Here is a 19,079-nt window from a genome sequence, read left to right on the forward strand (position 1 = left end):
GTGGGTCAGATCCTGATCCTCTGCTCAAAATGAAGGGAGAAGGTATCTGCCTTTGGGACCTCAGGTGGCACCTCTGGGGCTCCTACAGCTTTGTGGACTTGTGGCTCTACGCCGGGTGCCTGTGTGGAGACGTGGCTGAACTCTGCAGTTTAATTAATTATGCATTAGCTGCAAATGAGCTAGGGAGCACTGAGCCCGCTTTGCAGGGGCTCCTGGGGCAGCGCCGGGCTCTGGAAACTGCTGGGATGTGGTAAATCAGGCAACATGTTTTGCAAGTCACAGGCTCTGTGGTACAGGCCAGTTTACAATGACTTGCCAAATATTTGCAAGATAAGCATTTCCCAGATGCAATCAATTAAGTCAGTGAAACTTAGAAGTTGGCCCATAAATTAATTGTCCACAGAGTAGTGCTTTTTTGTCCCTTTTTGAGCTTGTTTTTAAGCACTGAGTTAAAAACAACTTGCTCATTCATTATTTGGTGCTAAATTGTGAAACCTGTGTTTGCATTAGTAAGGTTGATAGGCGAAAATTTTCCAAAGGATAAGTTTTCCTGTTGGAAAAACTTTATCTTCAGTTCTCAAAAAGCTCAATTTCAACCAGGTCACACAGATTGGTTTGCCTGGCTGGTTTGCCATTCCTTTCATTTCCCCTTTTTGACTATTATGTTGTATTTTGACTATTATGTTAAAATTGTAACACAATATGTTTCACCATTTTGAAAAAAAAAAAGAAAAAAAGAAAAAAGTTTTAGCCTAGGGTATTCTATTACCTTGCTCTCACTTAATCTTTTAACAGTGCAATTATGTCTCATCTTTAGGTTATTCATTGTGTGACAGTGGCCCTGATGAGATCAATTTAGTTTTCAACTTTTCTTTTTAGTATTGTAATACCTTTTCTCTTTGTTGTGATGTGCCAGAAAATATCTCCTTGGCAACATCTAGCTGTGGTTATTCTTAGTGCCTCTTGCCTGGCCCTTTGCCACAGTGTCCACCTGCCCATTGTCACTGCACTAATTGGTTTATCCTTTGGAAAAGATGATTTTTTTTTTCAGTTTTGAAAGTTCTCCTCAATTTTGCTACTTTGGTCATTTTCAACTTCATTTTTCTTTATAACTCTGATTCAGGCAGGCACTTGAGCAGTTTCTGAAATTTAAAGTCACTGTGCTGTTGCATTGGTGACAAGAAAGACGCGGAACGGTGATTGTGCCTGTGTGTTAGCAGGAATGTGCATTTGTTCTGCAAATATGGGACAATTGTCCTGCCCCAAGAAGTTTACAAGAATTGCTCTATAAAGGCCCAAATGTACACTATTTGAAATACAGTTAACTACTTTGAACTCCTCCTGATTTCAAATGCCATGACCAGAGCATTCCAGCAAGAATTCAGCTGCCATATCTACTGGCCCTCTTGCAGCTGCAGTTCAAGACCTATTTTTGAGAGCCCAGCCCAGCTTACCCCGACACCATGGCAAACTGCCCTGGACAGATGAAAGGTGGAGCAGGCTCTGTGTTAAAATTTGATTTGGCTAGAAACAGCATTAAATTAAGAGGCAAGGAGCTCATAATGAGATGATATGGTTAGCAAAGCATGCATCCCAAAAGTTTCATTTTAAATTACTGCTTCTTCACAGATAAGGGCACGACGAGGATATGTAACCTCAGCGAGGATGCCTGGTGCATGCCTGGTCTTTAGAATACTAGTGTGGTCTTGCTTTTGGTTTATATAAAAAAGTGGAAGAGGAGGAATTTGAACATGGAACACACACCCAAAAAGAGTTCTGCTGCAATAATTGCTCTTGGTTAAAGATTCACCAAGTAGCAGCTGCTGTGTTAACCTGTGATTCAAGAAATCACAAGAATCCTGTGAGAACTGAGCTCCAAGTTAAAAGTGTGTTGAGACAATGTCCTCCTGGGGTTGCTTTTTAAACAGGGATGACTTTGTATCGTGTGCCCAATGCTCTCTGTGTGATTTCCCTCTCTTCTTTAGACCACTTTCAATTTACTTTCATCTCACAGAGCCTCTCTTCTGTTTTAATTCACCTTTCTGGATTTACCCAGTTTTTTATGAATGATCTATGGTGGAAGGGTCCAAATGCAGACTGTAGCATGGGGAAGGGATTTATAAATTATGGAAGACCAACGTAGCTGAGCAGGATGGTTAAGGAGGAGAAGAAAGGCAAATAGAGGACATTTGGAAAACAAAACAGAAAGCAGAAAGGAAGGTGAGCATGGCTGTAAAACAAGCAGAATTGAGTTTTTTAAAAAAATTTGAAACCGGAGGAACTATTGATTAGCAACAGAGAAAACACAATCATGATTGTGTGCAACTGGAATGAATAACAAAACCTCAAACTGAGGAACTTAAATATGGGAGAAATAATTGCCAAGGGATAAAGAGCAAGATTTGTTGACTTCATTGTTGCTTCTGACCTCCGTGGGTTGGGCTTCAATTTACCATGGAAGACAAATGAGGATTTTGGTAGAATACATGAACTGGCTAATTAGGGTCTAATTGAGGAGTCAGTTGATCACGGAGGACAGACACAACAGAAGCCTACAGCATCCGAGTGGCAGGGAGCATTACAGAAATATAACTTGTGACTTAAAGTGCAATTCCCAAAAGAGAGGCTCTTTGTCAAGCTGTTGAGGCAATTGGGTACTTTTCCAGAGGTGCAGATGTACTCGAGCAGTGGGAAGCTGAGAGCAAAGTCCTCCCTGTCTCCTCCTGCATCCCTGCCACACAGCCCATTCCTCCTGCCTCTGCAGCACCAAGTGAGAGAGGAAAGAAACCAAACCAACAAACACACACACACACAAAAACACCACCAAAAATAAAATAAAATAAACCCCAAACAAACAACAAAAAAACCCCAAACAAACAGAGCCAAACCCAAGCCAAAAAAGCTGGTGGTTTGCAGCAAGCCACATGAAGGAATGGGAAGCTTGAAGTCCCTTCAGGAGCGTGTCCCAGGAATGGAGATCAGCAGCAAACCAGCGAGTCAGAAGAGCTCATCCTGGTGAGGCGGCAGAGAAGGTGCTCAGCAGTCGGCTCAGGTGTTTGTCTGCTCCTGCCATGACAGATGGAGTGTCCGCAAAAGCAAACCAGCTGCATTTGAAATGGTGGCTGGCTGGTCTGAATGCTGCACGCTCGTGTTTGAACAGAAATTCCAGCAAGCTGCTGTGCTGACAAGCTGCAGATGATGGCTGTGAACACGACAGCAGTTCAGTCTCCCAGCTGCCTGTCCTGGTCCCTGCTCTGGGCTTGCCAGAAAGTCCCCTTCCCCCTGTCAGAAAGAGGAGGTAAAAAAATCAGAAACTGCTTTTTTAGGACAATATTGCTGCTGTGAGATTGGGGAGCCCCAAAGCTGGGACTGTTTAAGTGCAGTAGCTTCATAAGGGACTCTTGAAGAACTGTAGGTGCAGCCGTGTTTCCCTGAGCCTTTTTGAAAGGGGTCATGAAAAAACAAAACAGGATCACAAGCCAGCAACTGTACTTTTGGTGGATGTCCTGAAGGGAGTGACAGAAAACACAGGCGGTTTTCGTGGCAGGCAGTGTGTTCATGCTTCAGTAACTCACAGCATCTGTCTGAGCTTTGCCTGCTGCGATGGGTAAGGCAGAATCAGAAGATGCCATGTAGTGAGGCTTCTGTAAAGCACATGATATCAAAGATTGATGAGCAAAGCAAAAAATTCCAAGAAAATAAGGTGATGTCAGATATCCCAAACTGTCACAGATGCAGAATTCTTCTGAAGACCTGCAAAGACAAACCTGATGTTTGTGTCAATGTGAATTTTCCCTGTCCTAAAGATGGAGACGGGACCCAGGCTGCATGATGCTACCATGGTACTGGGTGTTCACACCTCTGGTCCCAGTGGGCATGGGAGCTCAGGTAGAGCCCGGATACAAGAAGTGAAATACGAGACTCATAAGTGGAATGGTTTAGGTAAGATAGGGGATATCGCACAATGCTCAGGAGAAGGCAGCAGTGCAGAGGGGTCTTGTATGACATACAATGCTGTAAGCAATTTGCACCTGCGTGGTATAAAGACCTTTCCTCTTTCGGTTTTGATGTACTCTACATATATTAATGCATCATTGGGGCTGTCACAGCTATGGACATTGGTTCTTGAGTCAGCAAACAACTAGGACTTTGCTGCCTTAGGAGTGGTTAGAATCACTCGCCTGTGTTAACTGCAAGCAGAAATGAAAGACACCCAGAAAAACTCCAGGCTGCAGCATCAAACGGGATTGTGCACATGCTTGTTTCTCGGCAGTTTTGCTGCCCAGCCGTTGGCTGCCTTCTGCATCTCCCGGCACCCAGGGGAAAGGCTGTTTCGGGGGCCGGAGCACCAGCCAGGCTGCCTGGCTTCTGATCTTATGCTTAAGCCAGAAGCACAGGTTTCCCTTCTATCGACAACTTGGGCACTTTTTATTCCTTCACTGGAAGAAGGTCTTCAGTGTTAGGAGAAAACCACTGAAGTATCAACGATTTTTTACGTGGATTTAGAAAAAAGAACGTTTTTTGCAGGATTTTGGGGTGAATTGTTACAGTGCTGCTGTCATTCTGATTTATTCTGGATGCGCAGCACAAGAAAAATACACAACCTTGTTTCTCGGTGGTTAATTTTCGCAAATGTGAATTTTTCTTGACTGGAGCAAGGAGAAGGTTTCAACACAGGCTCTTGTTAGTCCCTGCAAATGCCAAGTGTCTGCTCTTGGGAGACGGAGAACAAAGTTGGCACCAATAATTAGTGGCTGATGCACTGATTTGGCAAAAGTTGCTGAAAATTAACATCTGATGGAGAGGTCTTGAGATGATTTAGTAAAACACAGTGCAGCTTGAGATGACTTTTGTGCTAAGCGCAGGAGTGATCAGAAGGAAGATAACATGGAAAATGTGAAGGAGAAGTTTAGTCTCTTATTTAGTTCTTCAAGTTTTTCTCTTGAGCTTTTCTAGCATATCGTTAGCAGTACAATGATACCACAGAGCTACTGATGTTAAGTAAGGACAGTTGAGATGCCAAAACATGACAGATTTCTCATTTACTATAGAGGCAACTTTGTTTCACTTCCTCTGCAGAAAGATACAGGTATTAATTTGATGTGGATGTAACCGTCGTTTGGGAGCAAATACGATGTGGGTATAACACAGCATCGGCCAACAAATCCAACAATTCATCATCCAAGCGTCAGAGCGGTGCCGGAGGAGGAGTCCGTGCGGTGTGTGGTCAGGCCGTGTGTGGAGGCAGCCCTGGCTGTCCCGTGAGAGCCTCCGGGAAAGAACACTTGGTGGGAAGCTGGACATGAACCAAAAATCTTGAAGCTACTGTTGTAAAAGTTTTGAGCTGTGCTGCTGGTCTTGGGATGATTCCAGCGCCAGCTGGAGCTGGTGTGGCTTGGTCTCTGCTGGGAAGCACATCGGGTCAGTGCCTCAGAGGTACCAGTGCCCACCAATTTAAAGTGGTTGGTTGGCACCCGCTGGCAGTGAGATGCCTCCCAGGGAATGTCCTGATAACTTTTCTCAGGAGCTGGCAGGACTGTGAGGGCTATAATGTGACAGTGATGAAGTGAGGAGCAAAGAGGGAGCACAGGCAGTTTGCACTGCAGGGTGGTTAATGCAGGATGGTAGGATCGCAATTTGCCTCTGGCTGATTTACTCACAGCAGGAATAAAAATACCGCACAAAGAGTTAGTTTGACTTTGACACATAAAGGAAAGAAATGAAAGCACAAAACCTCTAGATACCTTGACAGCCGACTCTCCACCAAAATCAACAGCAGAGCTGCCCGTCTGCAGCCGCAGCACAGGGCTGGGGCTCTCCCCGCCTGCCCAGCACTGCTGGCCTGCAGTAGCGGCTCCGATAGCATTGGCCTTGCTGCTCATTACTGTCGGGTTTTGCGAGCAGCAGAGAGACGACACAACCTGCAGCCCCTGCCAGTCTAGTCTCACTTTTCTAGAGAGTTTTTAAGATTTCTTGTCAAATTTTACAGTAACTGTGATTTGCTTTATAAATCATGAATATATGATTGCGCCACAATCCCCTAGTGAATCCCCAGAGACTGCACCGATGGCTAGGTAACTGATTCTGGGTGCTAACAAGAATTGACACTGAAGCTTTCCCAGTGGAGTGGACCATGAGTGGGGCTGGAGCTGGCTGCTGGTTTTGAGCCCTGATAAAGAACTCTCTCCATCACTGCACGGTTAACCTGAGAGTGACAGCTGGGCTCTGCGTGAAGAGTGAATTTTCATGCCGAATCATGGATTCTGACCAGAATAATTTAAAAAACTTACAGCCCCAGGAGCAGAAGCTGCTGGAAGCCTTAAGGCTGGCAGCGAGAACATGGTGTTTCTGCTTATTAGTCACAATAAATGCTGCCCTCCCAGGAGAAGGGCGTTGTGGCTCCATGGGAATGTAGGACCACGGCACAGGGCCTTCTGTCTATCCGGTGAGCAAGGGCAGCTCTGCGGTGGCCTGCAGCTGTGCGTCTTGTGACAAACACGTCCTTGGAGCTTGGTGGAGAAATGGTAAAATGCTGCTGGGGTAAATGAGTCTTTCAGGGACTGTCCTTCGACTGGAGGTTTCTTCTAGGGTGCTCAGAGACAGGCATCTCAGCACACAAGGCACAGCCTGAAGCATGAGGCAGTAAGGGACGCTGCGGTGGGGCTGGCTGTGCGTCCCTCCTGGCAGCCCGAGGCTGTAGAGGTTGGAATGTTGCTGTCACCGTGGCAGGGAGCTGCCGGCAGCTCTCCTCAGGCTGCACGTTGCCCAGGACCTGCTGAAATGGCAGCCCGAGGCCACTGTCTAGAGGCAAGAGCACAGATGTTCTCGTAATGAGCCCAGTGATCTGGTGACTCATTCATCCCTTCCCAAGCAGCCAGTTTTGATGTGAGAACTTCAATAAATGAAGATGGAGAATCCACTTTTGTAGCATTTCCAAGACTTGTTTCTTATTTCTGCTTTGAAGGAGATGGCTTTAGCTTCCTCCCTTTGCTTTCTGTTATGTTTCTGTGAACTAAACCGGGAGCCTTTTATCAATCCACAGAGCTCTCGCTGCCTTTCTTCACCTCTGAGCAAGTCTTTTTCCTGACATTCTCCGAAATCAAGAGATTCCAGTTGGGGTTTTCAGGTCTCTTGTAGTGCAAATGATATTAATGATATTAATGCTAATAATTGTTACTCTACAGAGTGAAATGTCAAGATTCCATATTGTCATGTTAATTTTTAGTACACAGGTTCCACATTAACTGTATCCCGTCCTGTCAGAGAACATACTTTTCATATCACAGAGACTATTAGAAATCGTTAGTAATAAAGTTGGCTACTGTTGTGCCTGATGGATTGGTCTTTGACATACAATAATGCAAAGTGACATGACAAATAGAGAATGAAGGATGAAAAGCTGTTAAAAGAATTGTGAATGTAGTTATAAATGAATTCATTTAATATCTAGAATGTGTTCCTAAATTGTAATGATAAAGAGGATCCATGTCATCATTGTTGAATTACATGTGTGTATCTAGGAAATAATGTATTGAAGCAGGAGGGATTGGTTTGTTACTACTTGGCCGGATATAAAAAAGTTATATTGGCAGCTGCACTTGACTTGAAATAAGTTTCTGTGGGCACTAAGATCAGATTTTGAAATGCGATGTCTGTCTTTTATTGTGGTTCTGCTGTGCAGGATATCCTTGGCAGCACAAGACCCCTTTTAAGCAACAAGTCTTTTACTGCAAACAGCTCCATTCTTCTCATCAAGACATTGATATGACTTACTGTCCTTTTGGCCTTGTATTTATTATGCAATATGACTTTGAAGAAAGTGTTGCTTTTACTTTGCAAAGTAAAAATCTCTTGGGTCAGATTTCTCTCTCATTTAGGTCATTTTTAATTGACATTAAGTGAAACTAACACAGAACGTAGCAAATGCTGCTGCTTCCAATTTATACCAGTTTAGCTGAGACCTGAGCCTGAACCTCTCTTGGTTGATAACTCGTTTGTCTGTTTGATTTCAGCAGCTAACCTCACCAATTTGGACAGTCTCGACAGCGCGTTGAGCTTTATTGAAGACCGGGTGCACAGATCGAGGCAGCGCTATCGAAGGCACGCGACGGACGATGATTACAACATTGAAGTCCTTCTGGGGGTTGATGACTCAGTTGTTCAATTCCATGGGAAAGAACATGTTCAGAAGTACCTGCTGACCCTGATGAATATTGTGAGTACAACCCCGCTAACTGCACTGGGGGAAGGCGCTGAAAGGAACTGAATAGAGGTTGGTTTAGCCATTTGAATAAGATACAACAGGTTTGCCTCATGGCAGGAGATAAAATAACTCTAGGAGGAAAATCCAGGCCACATCCAGAAAAAAAACAAAAGGGGAGACAGAAAAGAAGAAAAAAAGGGCCAAGCAAGAAGCTGGCTGTGCACCATTTAAAATGTTCACAGTTCTGCTTATGGGCTTTGGTGGATGAGCGCACAGGGTCAGGGGCTCAGATTCTTGGTAGTCATTATGTTTTAGGTGATATTCCCTTAACCTGAGCTCCCTGCTGAAAAACATGGTTTGGGGAACTGTCTTCAAATAAGGTTCTATTAGAAACTTCAATTGGCTTATACATTTTAAAAACTACTCAGTTAAATTCTTTGATTCCTCAACAACTACTTTAGGTCCCAGGCCACCTACCTACTCCTTGTTCACCCTGCAGCAAAATGTTATGCACTATATCACTGAACTTTCTTAAATTGATTTAGTATTTGCTCCATGACTGACATCTTTAGGTTTCCTTAGTTAAATATTTAATCTTCAGAAACATTGTCTGTGCAACAGACTATATAGTGTACTGGTGATGAAAGGAGACACTGGAGAATATTATATTTGAAAGAACCATTTTTTCTTTCTAAAGATCAGTGCAGCAGACACAGCAGCCCTCCAGTACCCTGGTCAGTAAGCAAGAACTCTATTTTGTGGGAAAAGAATCAAGTTTGAAAAATCATCTCTATTATAGATCAAAATCAAAATACGTTTTATTCTTCTGGCCAAAAATTGGAAGTGAGTGTAGCCCCATTCATAGGCAACTCTTTCGGAGTTGACTTTCTTCATTCTCATTCAGAGCAGGAGTCTTGTCTCAATAAAACACTCTTCTGTAAAAACTTTGAATTCAGTGAATGTATGTTCTTAGTGAAATATTGTTGAGTAAAAAGTTGTAGAACTGTTCCGTTTTGACAAATAGAGTGTGACTGCTGAAGTTTACAGTCATGTCAAGAGAATGAACGTCTGCAGGTGACTTCTTGGCAGTACAAGCCATAGAGGCAGATGTGTGGACAGAAATTCGGGCTATTGGGTACATTTGCTTGGGATGTATTTTTTTCCAAGATATATTTTTTTAATTATGAAGTTTGTTTTTTTCTTTCTTTATTACATTATTTCAACAATGTGTAGAATGTCACCATGGAATACAATTTAAGAAAATCCCTTGTGTGACATGAATTCAGTTGCACTGACTCTTTATAACAGTATTGTAAATAGTTAAAAACTTGCACTAACATTAGAGTTATAGGGTACTTAGTGTCTGCTCTGATGGATGTAAATACATATATTCTAACAAAAATGATATAGTGAATTTCATTTATTTGTGTGGTTTGTTTCCTCTGAGGCTTAAAACAAAGTCTACAGTGAAACATATGGTTTTATATATCTCTAAATTAACAAGCCAAACAGGCCAAACCGGGAATGTGGCAAAGAGGCTGAAATAGATTAAACAGGACTCTCTACTTAGCATGTCACTTAAATCTATTTTTAAGAATTAAAATATACAGTAATGGTAAAGAAGCCATAAATGTTCCAGCTCTGGAAGATAGTTTTTCCTAATTTTAGCAAACCACCCAACACACAAATTGTAAGAAATAACAACTCTGAAGCATGCTGTCTGTGCAAGTGGTTTAGAAAGTGCAGCCTGTGTAACCAGAGGGCTGTAGCAGCTCTTGGCAAAGGCAGTAGTTGTTCTGTTGGGAGATCTGAGGTAGAAACATGTCTTTTGGGGACTGTCCCTTGCCTTATGTCCAAGATGTGAGGAGCTGTTTGAAGTCCACAAGGCCTCTCAAGGAGGCTCTGGGTAGCCTTTGGCACTCATCAGTGTGGTCCTGTTCTTCCCTTCCTCAAAACTTGGCTGGTTGCTAGAGACTGTATTTGATTCATGTGACGGTAACCAGTTCTTTTTCCAGCTGTCCAAGCATTGCTCCAGTGTAGAGGAGTTTGTTACTGCAGATACCAGGTGATGCTGGGGACCCGTGTTGTGTTGAGGGACATCACAACACAGAACATCTCCTTCTGCTTCCCCTTGGCAGTGGAACTCCAGCTGCCAGCTCCTCCAGCTCTTGTCCTCATTGCTAGATGGGTGCAAGGGGTATTTCTGTGTAGGCCATTGCTTTGGTGTCCTTTGCTGAAATTTGCACAGTGAGTCTCCCGTTGTCCTCTCTTCTACCTCCCTAAGTAGCTGTGGTGGGGTTTTGTTTGTTTGCTTGTTTGTTTTAGAAAATGGGCCCAATATGAAAAGCCTTGGGATGCCCAGCTGTTAGCAGTCACATATAGACAGTATGTTTCTAAAGAAATGCATAGGTCCAATCATGGCTGAAAAAGAAGAGAGAGCTACAAAAAATTCCAGCTGTATTTTTAAATCGGATGGAAGATCTTACCATAACCATCAGATTGTGTGTACTCTGGTGGTTTTATGGATGTCATCAATTAGCTTCGTACAGTAACAAGGCAGTAAACATAAAATTGAAGAATGCATATAGCATTCAATTAGCTGAATTTGTGTGGTTCCAAAAATGAAATAAATCCCAGGTGAATCCTCCCTTATGCCCAAGCTCCTGGAGGCATGTAATCACTTTCCCAGAAGTAACTCCTAGCGTGGCTGTTTTTCCCCACTTTGCTTGATTTCACTGTGTGTGATGGTGTGAGCAGTTGTCCTTAATTAACTTTTCCTAAGGATCTTGGGTGGAACCCTACAACCAACCCAATCAAAACAATATATGTTTTTCAAGCCCAGTGCAATAACTTAGTAAATCTGGTTTGTGCTGCTTAAGTGATGTGTTACAGCCCACACCTAAAAGCCATAAAATGAGAAAAACCAGGGGCCGGGTGTCCTGGCTATCTTGAATAGCTGTGCTAGTATTTATCCCCAAGTTTGGAAATGAAGTCACTCCCAAACGAATGGTGATAGACGCCAGAGGATTTTTAACACTTTGGGCTGCAGCCACGAATCGCCTCTCTGCGCGCCAGCCGTTTCACCGCAGTGAGCTCGGCCTCTTGCCACCCCCTTTTCATCCCCCAGTCATTTCCTCATACAAAAACTCTGGTTTCTCTTGACATCCTCTCTTTTCTCTGCTCGGCACCATCAGGACATTCAGTTCATCTTTGGAAAATATGCCATTGTTTTCACTTTGGAGACCCTCGGCTGCCTCTTGCTTGTACCATTTTCTTTCGTACGTCCAGCTGTGTTTTTTCCTGGGAAGGATATTAGCTCGCGCAGCCCTCTGCATTTCCAAGCATGAGCCCACACATTGCACAAATTAACTTTGTATTTATAGCATGCAGGAGCATTGCAGCAGAGGAGAGATATTTGGGCGGTATCTTGCAGCTCTGTAGCTTACTCGAGAACATGGAAAGTAATTTAATTTCAGCAAGAAGGTTAAAAAATCCAGGGATTTTGTCTGCTCATACAGGTGTTAGGGAAATATTAGAAAAGCACAGGTCTAGAAGCGGCGTTGCAGAATTATCTTGTTCCTTGAGGAACAAAAGGATTTTACTGCAAGACACTTTGGGATGAGGAGCAAGGGGCTGAATGGACATTACTGAGCTGAAGTGGGTATTGGTGGTAGCCAGTCCCAGGGCTGAAATTCTCTGATCATTTCAGAACCCTCTTAAAAAATAGTTTTTAGGATTAAGCAGGATGTTTGCTGCCTGCTGTGGAAGAGCAGCAGACTTGAGACTCGCCGGTACGTTTACCTGGCTGGGCCTGCAGTGTTGGTGAGGGTGAATATTTCAGCCTCCACGATCCTGTGTTTAGGGTCACATCCAGGATGGATGTCCTGATAACAGACTTCCCAAAGGGGCAGAGGTAGAATATGTGATCTTACAATATTCTGGCCATTCTGAATAGCAGTGTCTCAAGACATGGGTTCATTTTCAAATGGTTTTGAATGTATTGGCTCCATCTGTCTTGACTTTAACTCTTCCACTTTCATATCCCTCTTCAAATTTTGTTGTTTGTTTCCCTCCCTGCCCCAGTGAAGCCACTGTTTTAGCTTTTTCTTCTAGCCTCTTTCTTCCTTCACAATATTCCTCAATTCCTCAACTACCTCGTTTTCTAATACTGGCAATTGTCTTCTGTGTGTATTTTTTGGAAGAATTTGTCTACAAAGGATGTACATTTTCCGATTTTTAGGACAATTTCCATGGGAAAAAAAAATCTTTAGTTTCCTTTCTGTTCGTTTACTGTAAAAGACGTGATACTGCAACATTTAGTGGTTAGTCTGTTACGTCCATGTAATAGATATATGGCCAAAATGTTTGCAATGCTAAAATCCATCCCTTCAAAGTAGATAGGTGCCTAACTGCCATTATTTCAAAGGCAGGTAGATCCTGAATAGGATTTATGCCTCACCCTGGGCTAGATTTATCTGAGTGTTTAGTCATTTACCTGCCTTTGAAATGAGTGAGATTCAGTTTTAAAAATTAGCCCATGGGATTATGTCTCTCCCAGACTTTGAGTGAAACATCACAAATACATTAAACAATTTTTCATTTGAATAACTGAAATCAATGGGAGTCACACAACTGGGGGCTTTGGAAAGTCCCTGGAGTCTTTCACCTGCATCTTTCAGCACTACACACGTCTTTGAAATTGTGGCCCTGTGGCACTTCTGAATATGTTATCCACCCTCTTTAATAGGGTGTACATGGTACTACTATTATAGATGAGATTTTTGCTTTTGTATCTCTGGCTGATGAGGGATCAAGATTTGCAGGTACAGAACAGCAAGTCCCTAATGAGAGGAAAGGGCAGAAATGCCAGCAGTTTCTAACTGGCAGTTGGATGAAAATTTGAAAGCATGTCTAACTCAAGCTGTTAAAAAGAAAGTGATGATTGAATGCTTTGAAATAATGGTGCACCCTGTATTCGGAATCACGCTTTTTAAATGAAAAAACAGTTTTTTAGATGGGAAGGATATTTCAGCGATATAGAATGACTGGATTTTTGAAAACTAAATAATTTATAAGCACAAATACTCATGATTTCAAATAAATATATTTCAACATGTACAATTCAGATCTGAACTCAGTCTGAGAAGTTCCACAAATAACAGATACAAGTCCAGCTCTATTCATCTGAGGGACTTCAGCTGTCAATATTTGAATTACAGCTTGTTTGAAAATTTAAATATATGTATATGAGATAACTCCATGTTTAGACCGTTCACTATAAAGTAGTAGCTGTGACTAGTGAGAAGAAGTTTCTGACAAGGCCTCGGGAGATTATTTTTGTTCATTGATTGCCACACTACAGTGGAAGTTGTATGTGTGACTGGACATTCAGGAGGAAATACTGTGTCAATTACTTAAGAATTGCTCATTATTATTAACTGAAATGTGCCTTTTTGCCCCCTTGGACACAGCACAGAGCATTGCACAGGGTTTGGTACCATCCTTGAGGTAGAGGGTAATTACTATTAGAAGATAGATTCTTTTTTTTTTTCCTTTACTCCAAATACCACCATGAACATTAGCCTTAAAGGTTGCAGTCAGGCACTTTTGAGTGGTGACAGTGTGGTTTGTGTGATGGGGTATGGATAATTAGGATCAGCTTTCATGTTTTGGATGCTTTTCTTAGCCAAATGACTTAGATTTGAAGAGTTCACCATATTTATTGCATTGACACCACACTCCTGTCCCTTGTAGTAATATAATAAATGAATCTGTTTAATTATTTTATGATACTATGGTTGATTTTATTAAGGTGAACTTGAGACTAATTGAAACAAATACTGAGTCTTTTGGTGCAAAGGTGATTTACAGCGTTTAGAGCAACTTCTCAGAGCAGTGTTTTGTGGGCAAGAATGAGGAGTTCCAAGAGCCTGAGGGAGGAACTAAGAAAAATAAATTAGTCATGAAGTCAGAAAACAGAGTCTGTGACCTTTCTAAAGCCAATGTTACAGTTGAAGACGAGATAGAGACCCGTAACACGAAGCTACCTAGTGCCTTGCCAACACATCTGCTCTGGGGAATGTTTTTCATTTTGATCAGAAGCAGCTAACTTGGACTTGGTAACTTCTACTGACTCTCACACCAGGGAAGGTAAATCAGGATGCAGACTCATATTTACATGCAAAATGCCAGATTCTTATCTCCATTTTGCAATGTCCGTTGCCAAGCTCTTCTAAAACTGCCTGTTGCCTGTGGTTTTGAGCAGAATGATAGATGTTTTCCAAATCTGAGATCACGGTTTGACCTTTAAGTTTCATGTGTGTTGTGTACTTTCATTATTCTTTTTTCCTTGTGACGCTCAACTAAGATTTCAGAAAAAAAGAGTTCCTCTCTGAGGAAATGAGGAAATGCCTTGTAAGGACTAGAAGGGGAGACTGGGAGCCCTGGGTTGTGCCTGATGACTTTCTGTGTGACTGTAGTTTATTCACCAGGGGAACTGATGTAATGTTATTCCTGTGGGATTAAGATGAAGCCTTGGGAATGCTAGAAATGTTAGTGTGGGATCTTCAAAAGCATAAAGGAGGTGATGAAAATCGAAGAGTATAGTAGCGTTTGAAGTGGGAACACAGAGAAATAAAGTGAGAGGAGAACGCTTTTGGGAGGGTCAGATTACAAAAGTTTGTGCTCAGTATCCACCATGACATTTCTGGTTCCTATTCTGTAATTCAAACCAGCCGTTTCTTACAGAAATAGAGAATCACTGGATGCCCACCAGGCACCAAGGCTTTGCTGCAGATAATTATGATCTGATGAATGAGCTGCATTTTGGGCTCAAACAATGTCTTGCCAGGAGCTCTGCCATCCCATGGGGAAGGCGCTGATGATCTGCAGTTCCTCCGTTGTCGCTCTGGCAGAGATCTGCACGCGGTCCCTGCTCCACCCGAGAGCACGAAGCCATCGGGAGTTTCTGCAGCAGTAGTTACATAAGGATGTTGGGTGATCAAAGAGCAATCTAATTGAGTTGGATGGATCAGCAATTTGTGGTGGCTGAAAATCCAAATGCATAAAAACTGCATCTTGTATCATGCCCTCTCCAAATGGTTAGATATGCCCTCTGATGGCCACTGTAGCTGGCTCAGATCCATTTTAGGCTGATGGTAGCCAGCGCTTGAAACTATTTGATGTCCATCGGGCGTGTGCTCAGGGAGCCCGAGGAAGCGATGCTCACCCAGCTGTGCGGGGCAATGCGTGGAGCCGCGGAGGGTGTGCCGCGGGATGAACTCGGCCCCGATGATTTCTGGTTCAGTGGGATGGAGCCCTCTTATGAAGAAGTCGGCTGTTGTTTGCATAGCAGATTCTGACAAACTGTGCAAGGCTGGGAACTCCTTCAAACTGCATGAATGAGTTTGCTGATAACTTGCCAAAATATGCAGATTATTCTTTCTCCTATTGCATGTCGGTTTAATTAGAGATTCAAGGAACCACCTGACCTTCCCTATAAATCCTGCCAGCTATATCAGTGGGTAACCCGCTCTGCACCGAGATTGGCAAAAGTGCGGGTTGTTTATTACTATTTGTGTTACAGCAGTTTTCAAAATTCCCTTTTAGGATGGGGCCCTGATTTGCTCAATCATAAAAACTTTGCAGTGTTTCTTTTACAAAGCATGATGCATCTCACAGAGGCTTAACTTGTCTCTATTGGGGGTTTTTGATGTATTCTACATGCTTACAGTGCTGACTTGAAACATGCTCAGAGCAGAAGAGCTATAAAATAAGCAGAGAGGGGCAGAAGAAAAAAATAAGTAGTCTTTGTTTTTTTAATGTAGCACCAATCTGTGCCAACCTGATTTCTAAACAGAAACTTTAAATAGAAATGCATGTTTTGTTTTGATTGAAACATCCCAGAAAAATAAATCAAAGTTATCCCAAAATAGTTTGCGAACTACAACGGCTTGATGAAAGGCCCTTTACAGTATTCCACCATGCTTTGAATTCCTTGAGATTTACCCAGCCTTCTCCATCACCCTCTATAAATGCTGAATCCCTGCAGGATATCTAACTAGACTTAATGCGCTCGCTGCCTTCAGTTCAGGAGCTGAGAGTTTGGAATGGTCTCTGTGTACTTTCTATTCCTATGCAGCAACATAATGTTAGACTTAACTGAACTAAGAACAACAGATCGACTCCGATTTTTCTTGTATTGATATGAACCAGGATGTGCTACTGATGCAGGATTGTTAATATACTATGTGATCATTTTCACATCCGTGTGTATTTATTACACAGACATCTGAATATATACATCCGTTGTCTGATTACCTCCGCTTTGAAAAAAACATTTCAGCAGTTGTGTTGGATGAGAGCCTGGAGCTTTCTGATTTCACAGGTTGGTTGGTCATTTTGAGCCCTGGACAATGAACTGCAGTAGCTTAACTCTGCTCTCCTGTTGAAATAACAGGGGGGAACTTGGAGAATCTGAGCTAGGGATCAAGGAGGCCTTTACGGTGTGTGAACTTTTCATGATGTTTAAGAGCACAACGTTCAGTCGCTTGGATCTTGTATCTTTAATATCTTCCTGAAACAAATAGGTGAAATTTGGGCCATGCTGAAAAAAAAAAATAAAAGCATCTGCTTCAACATATTATCGATGTGCAGTGAGACACTACTAGTAAAGACACGGTTTAGCTTAGAGAGAGGCGCAGAGGGTTCAATTCAGCTGCTGTGTGAAGAGAGGTTGGACTCTCATCCTCATTAATGAAACCAAGACCCAGAGCTTTGAATTGACCCACTGTCTTGCAGAAAATCCAGTATCCCAAGAGAACCAAGCAGCTTTTTACAGTGCTTGTGCTTTTCTATTCGTTCACAGTTTGTTTGTTAGATGTGATTTGCATGAACAGTCAAACAGTATTTCAGTGCTGTCCCATCAATGTTTTCAAGCCAAGTTTCATTTTGGCACGCAACAGCGATACGGTTGTTCTGTTACTCAACTATTGTTAAAAGAGGCTTAGGTTAAATTCTGGAAGTTAATGAGAGAGCGATGTGCAGCAATTTGGATTATGCTTTGTGAACTAATTAAATACTTATTTACATGCTATGTTTACTGTTCTCTGTACACAGGAGTTATTGTTCAGTACTCATTTCATGTGTAGGTAATTTACAGTTTATTTCAGCCCTATATCCAGAAATACTGATAAAATGAATTAAAATTCACTTTAAAATGTCAATGGGGATTGCTTAGCAAAACCTACACTGATGTATTTCGTTTTAATGATTTTTACAGAGATAAAAGATATGCCATTAAAACTAGGGCTGTTTGGAGAAACAGGACATCATTTACCATGTTTCCAATGAAAGGCTTTCTGAAAGTTACTTATAAGCTTGTAGTAATGAATCTATTTTGCAGAAATAAATGAAATTTAGGTCCAGCCAGCAAAGCAGTCCAGTTTGGTGCAACCTTTACCAAAGGAAAGAGGTGTTAGGAAAGACACTTGCCTTGCAGGGAATCTCATCTGCCTTTTCTAATTTGTAAAGCCTAAACCCTTGCCATTTGGCCGAGTCTCATGTAGTCTTCATCAAAGAATACCCAAATCAGCCTCTTTAACAATTAATATTTGTCTTGCTTGCTTGTAGCAGTGTTTCCAAAGTAATCTTGATACATCCACATTTTATTCTCTACTCTAAATATTTACAGTTCTCTTTTCATTGTTCCTAGGGTGATTTCCCTGTGTGCATGTTCAGTTTTGTAGCTGTACTATTAAAAAAAAAAAAAAGACAGTTTTTAATTTGCTGGCATTTTGTAGCTTTTGTTCTGCTCATGAAGTTTAACATTGATCAGTTTTGACACACAATACAGCCAGCCCATGTGGCCAACCACGCTGTTTCAGGGAGGTATATCCTCTTGTCAGTGTGCTGTGATGGGTCCCAGATGGAAGAGTTACAGGGTGCAGCTGAACCGACCTGGCAGATGGCTCTCAGGAGAGAGGTCCTGTCCCTCTGCTGACTTGTCTCCTTCCCTACATGTGGTCTTGCCCAGCAGCGCTATTCGGGATTTTGCTGGGATTGCAGCACACCCAGCTGGGATGGGGCAGGGGAGCTGGGAATCTTCCTCTGAGCAGCTCAGCTGCATCGTGTAGGTCACCTATGATACATATGAGTCTGTTTAGGCTGGTACTTAAATACCTGTTAATATGAGGTCTCTGTTGAAGTGCTGATTTTAAATGGTTTCTTGAGTTAACGGCCTGTTGGGAGGCTACAACAGAGTTTAGAAAAGAAAACATTCCCTCTGTATTGCTGGAATTTTCCCTGTTTTATATGTGATCACAAAGTGATCTCTGGCTTAATGACAGTGCAGAAAAGGCACTGCTGTATCCCTGCTTTCCTAGTTACTCGTTGCCAGTACCGTGCCTGAAGTGCTGAACTCTTTTGCAGGTTAATGAAATTTATCATGATGAGTCTCTGGGTGCTCACATTAACGTTGTCTTGGTGAGGATAATCCTGCTGAGCTACGGCAAGGTGAGTAAAGGTTAATTTAAATGGAAGATATCGATATCTCTGAACTTTATTCTTTTATGAACAATATAGTTACTGGTGACATGTATTGATTTTGTATTTTAATTCATATGTTGTCTGTAGTAGTCTATGAATATAAAGAACTTTTATGTTTATACCTATTTATCATTTGAACTTCTCATTTAAAATAATTTCAATTTCTTCTGGGTTTTCCCTGTGTCATTTTAAGTTGACGCTTAGCTCTGGCAGTCTACCTTTCCAGATTTGTTTGGAATAATCCATGAAACGTAGTGAACATTTTGGTTCCTGAAAAAAACCACAAGGTGTTGTGGTAGAGCTGTATGTGAGTAACAATAAACGCAAGATC

At 42.2% G+C, this 19,079-nt stretch overlaps 1 protein-coding gene across 1 annotated transcript in view; it reads left to right on the forward strand.

Moving 5' to 3' along the window:
* Positions 1-19,079, forward strand: part of ADAMTS2 (ADAM metallopeptidase with thrombospondin type 1 motif 2) — a 186,331-nt gene that overhangs the window by 117,789 nt on the left and 49,463 nt on the right. The window contains exons 4-5 of the mRNA XM_065643858.1: positions 8,013-8,215; positions 18,632-18,715. Of these exons, the coding sequence (XP_065499930.1) occupies positions 8,013-8,215; positions 18,632-18,715 (287 nt within the window). The remainder of the gene's footprint in view (positions 1-8,012; positions 8,216-18,631; positions 18,716-19,079) is intronic.

Source organism: Caloenas nicobarica, chromosome 13, assembly GCF_036013445.1.
Source record: "Caloenas nicobarica isolate bCalNic1 chromosome 13, bCalNic1.hap1, whole genome shotgun sequence".
Lineage (NCBI taxonomy): Eukaryota > Metazoa > Chordata > Aves > Columbiformes > Columbidae > Caloenas > Caloenas nicobarica.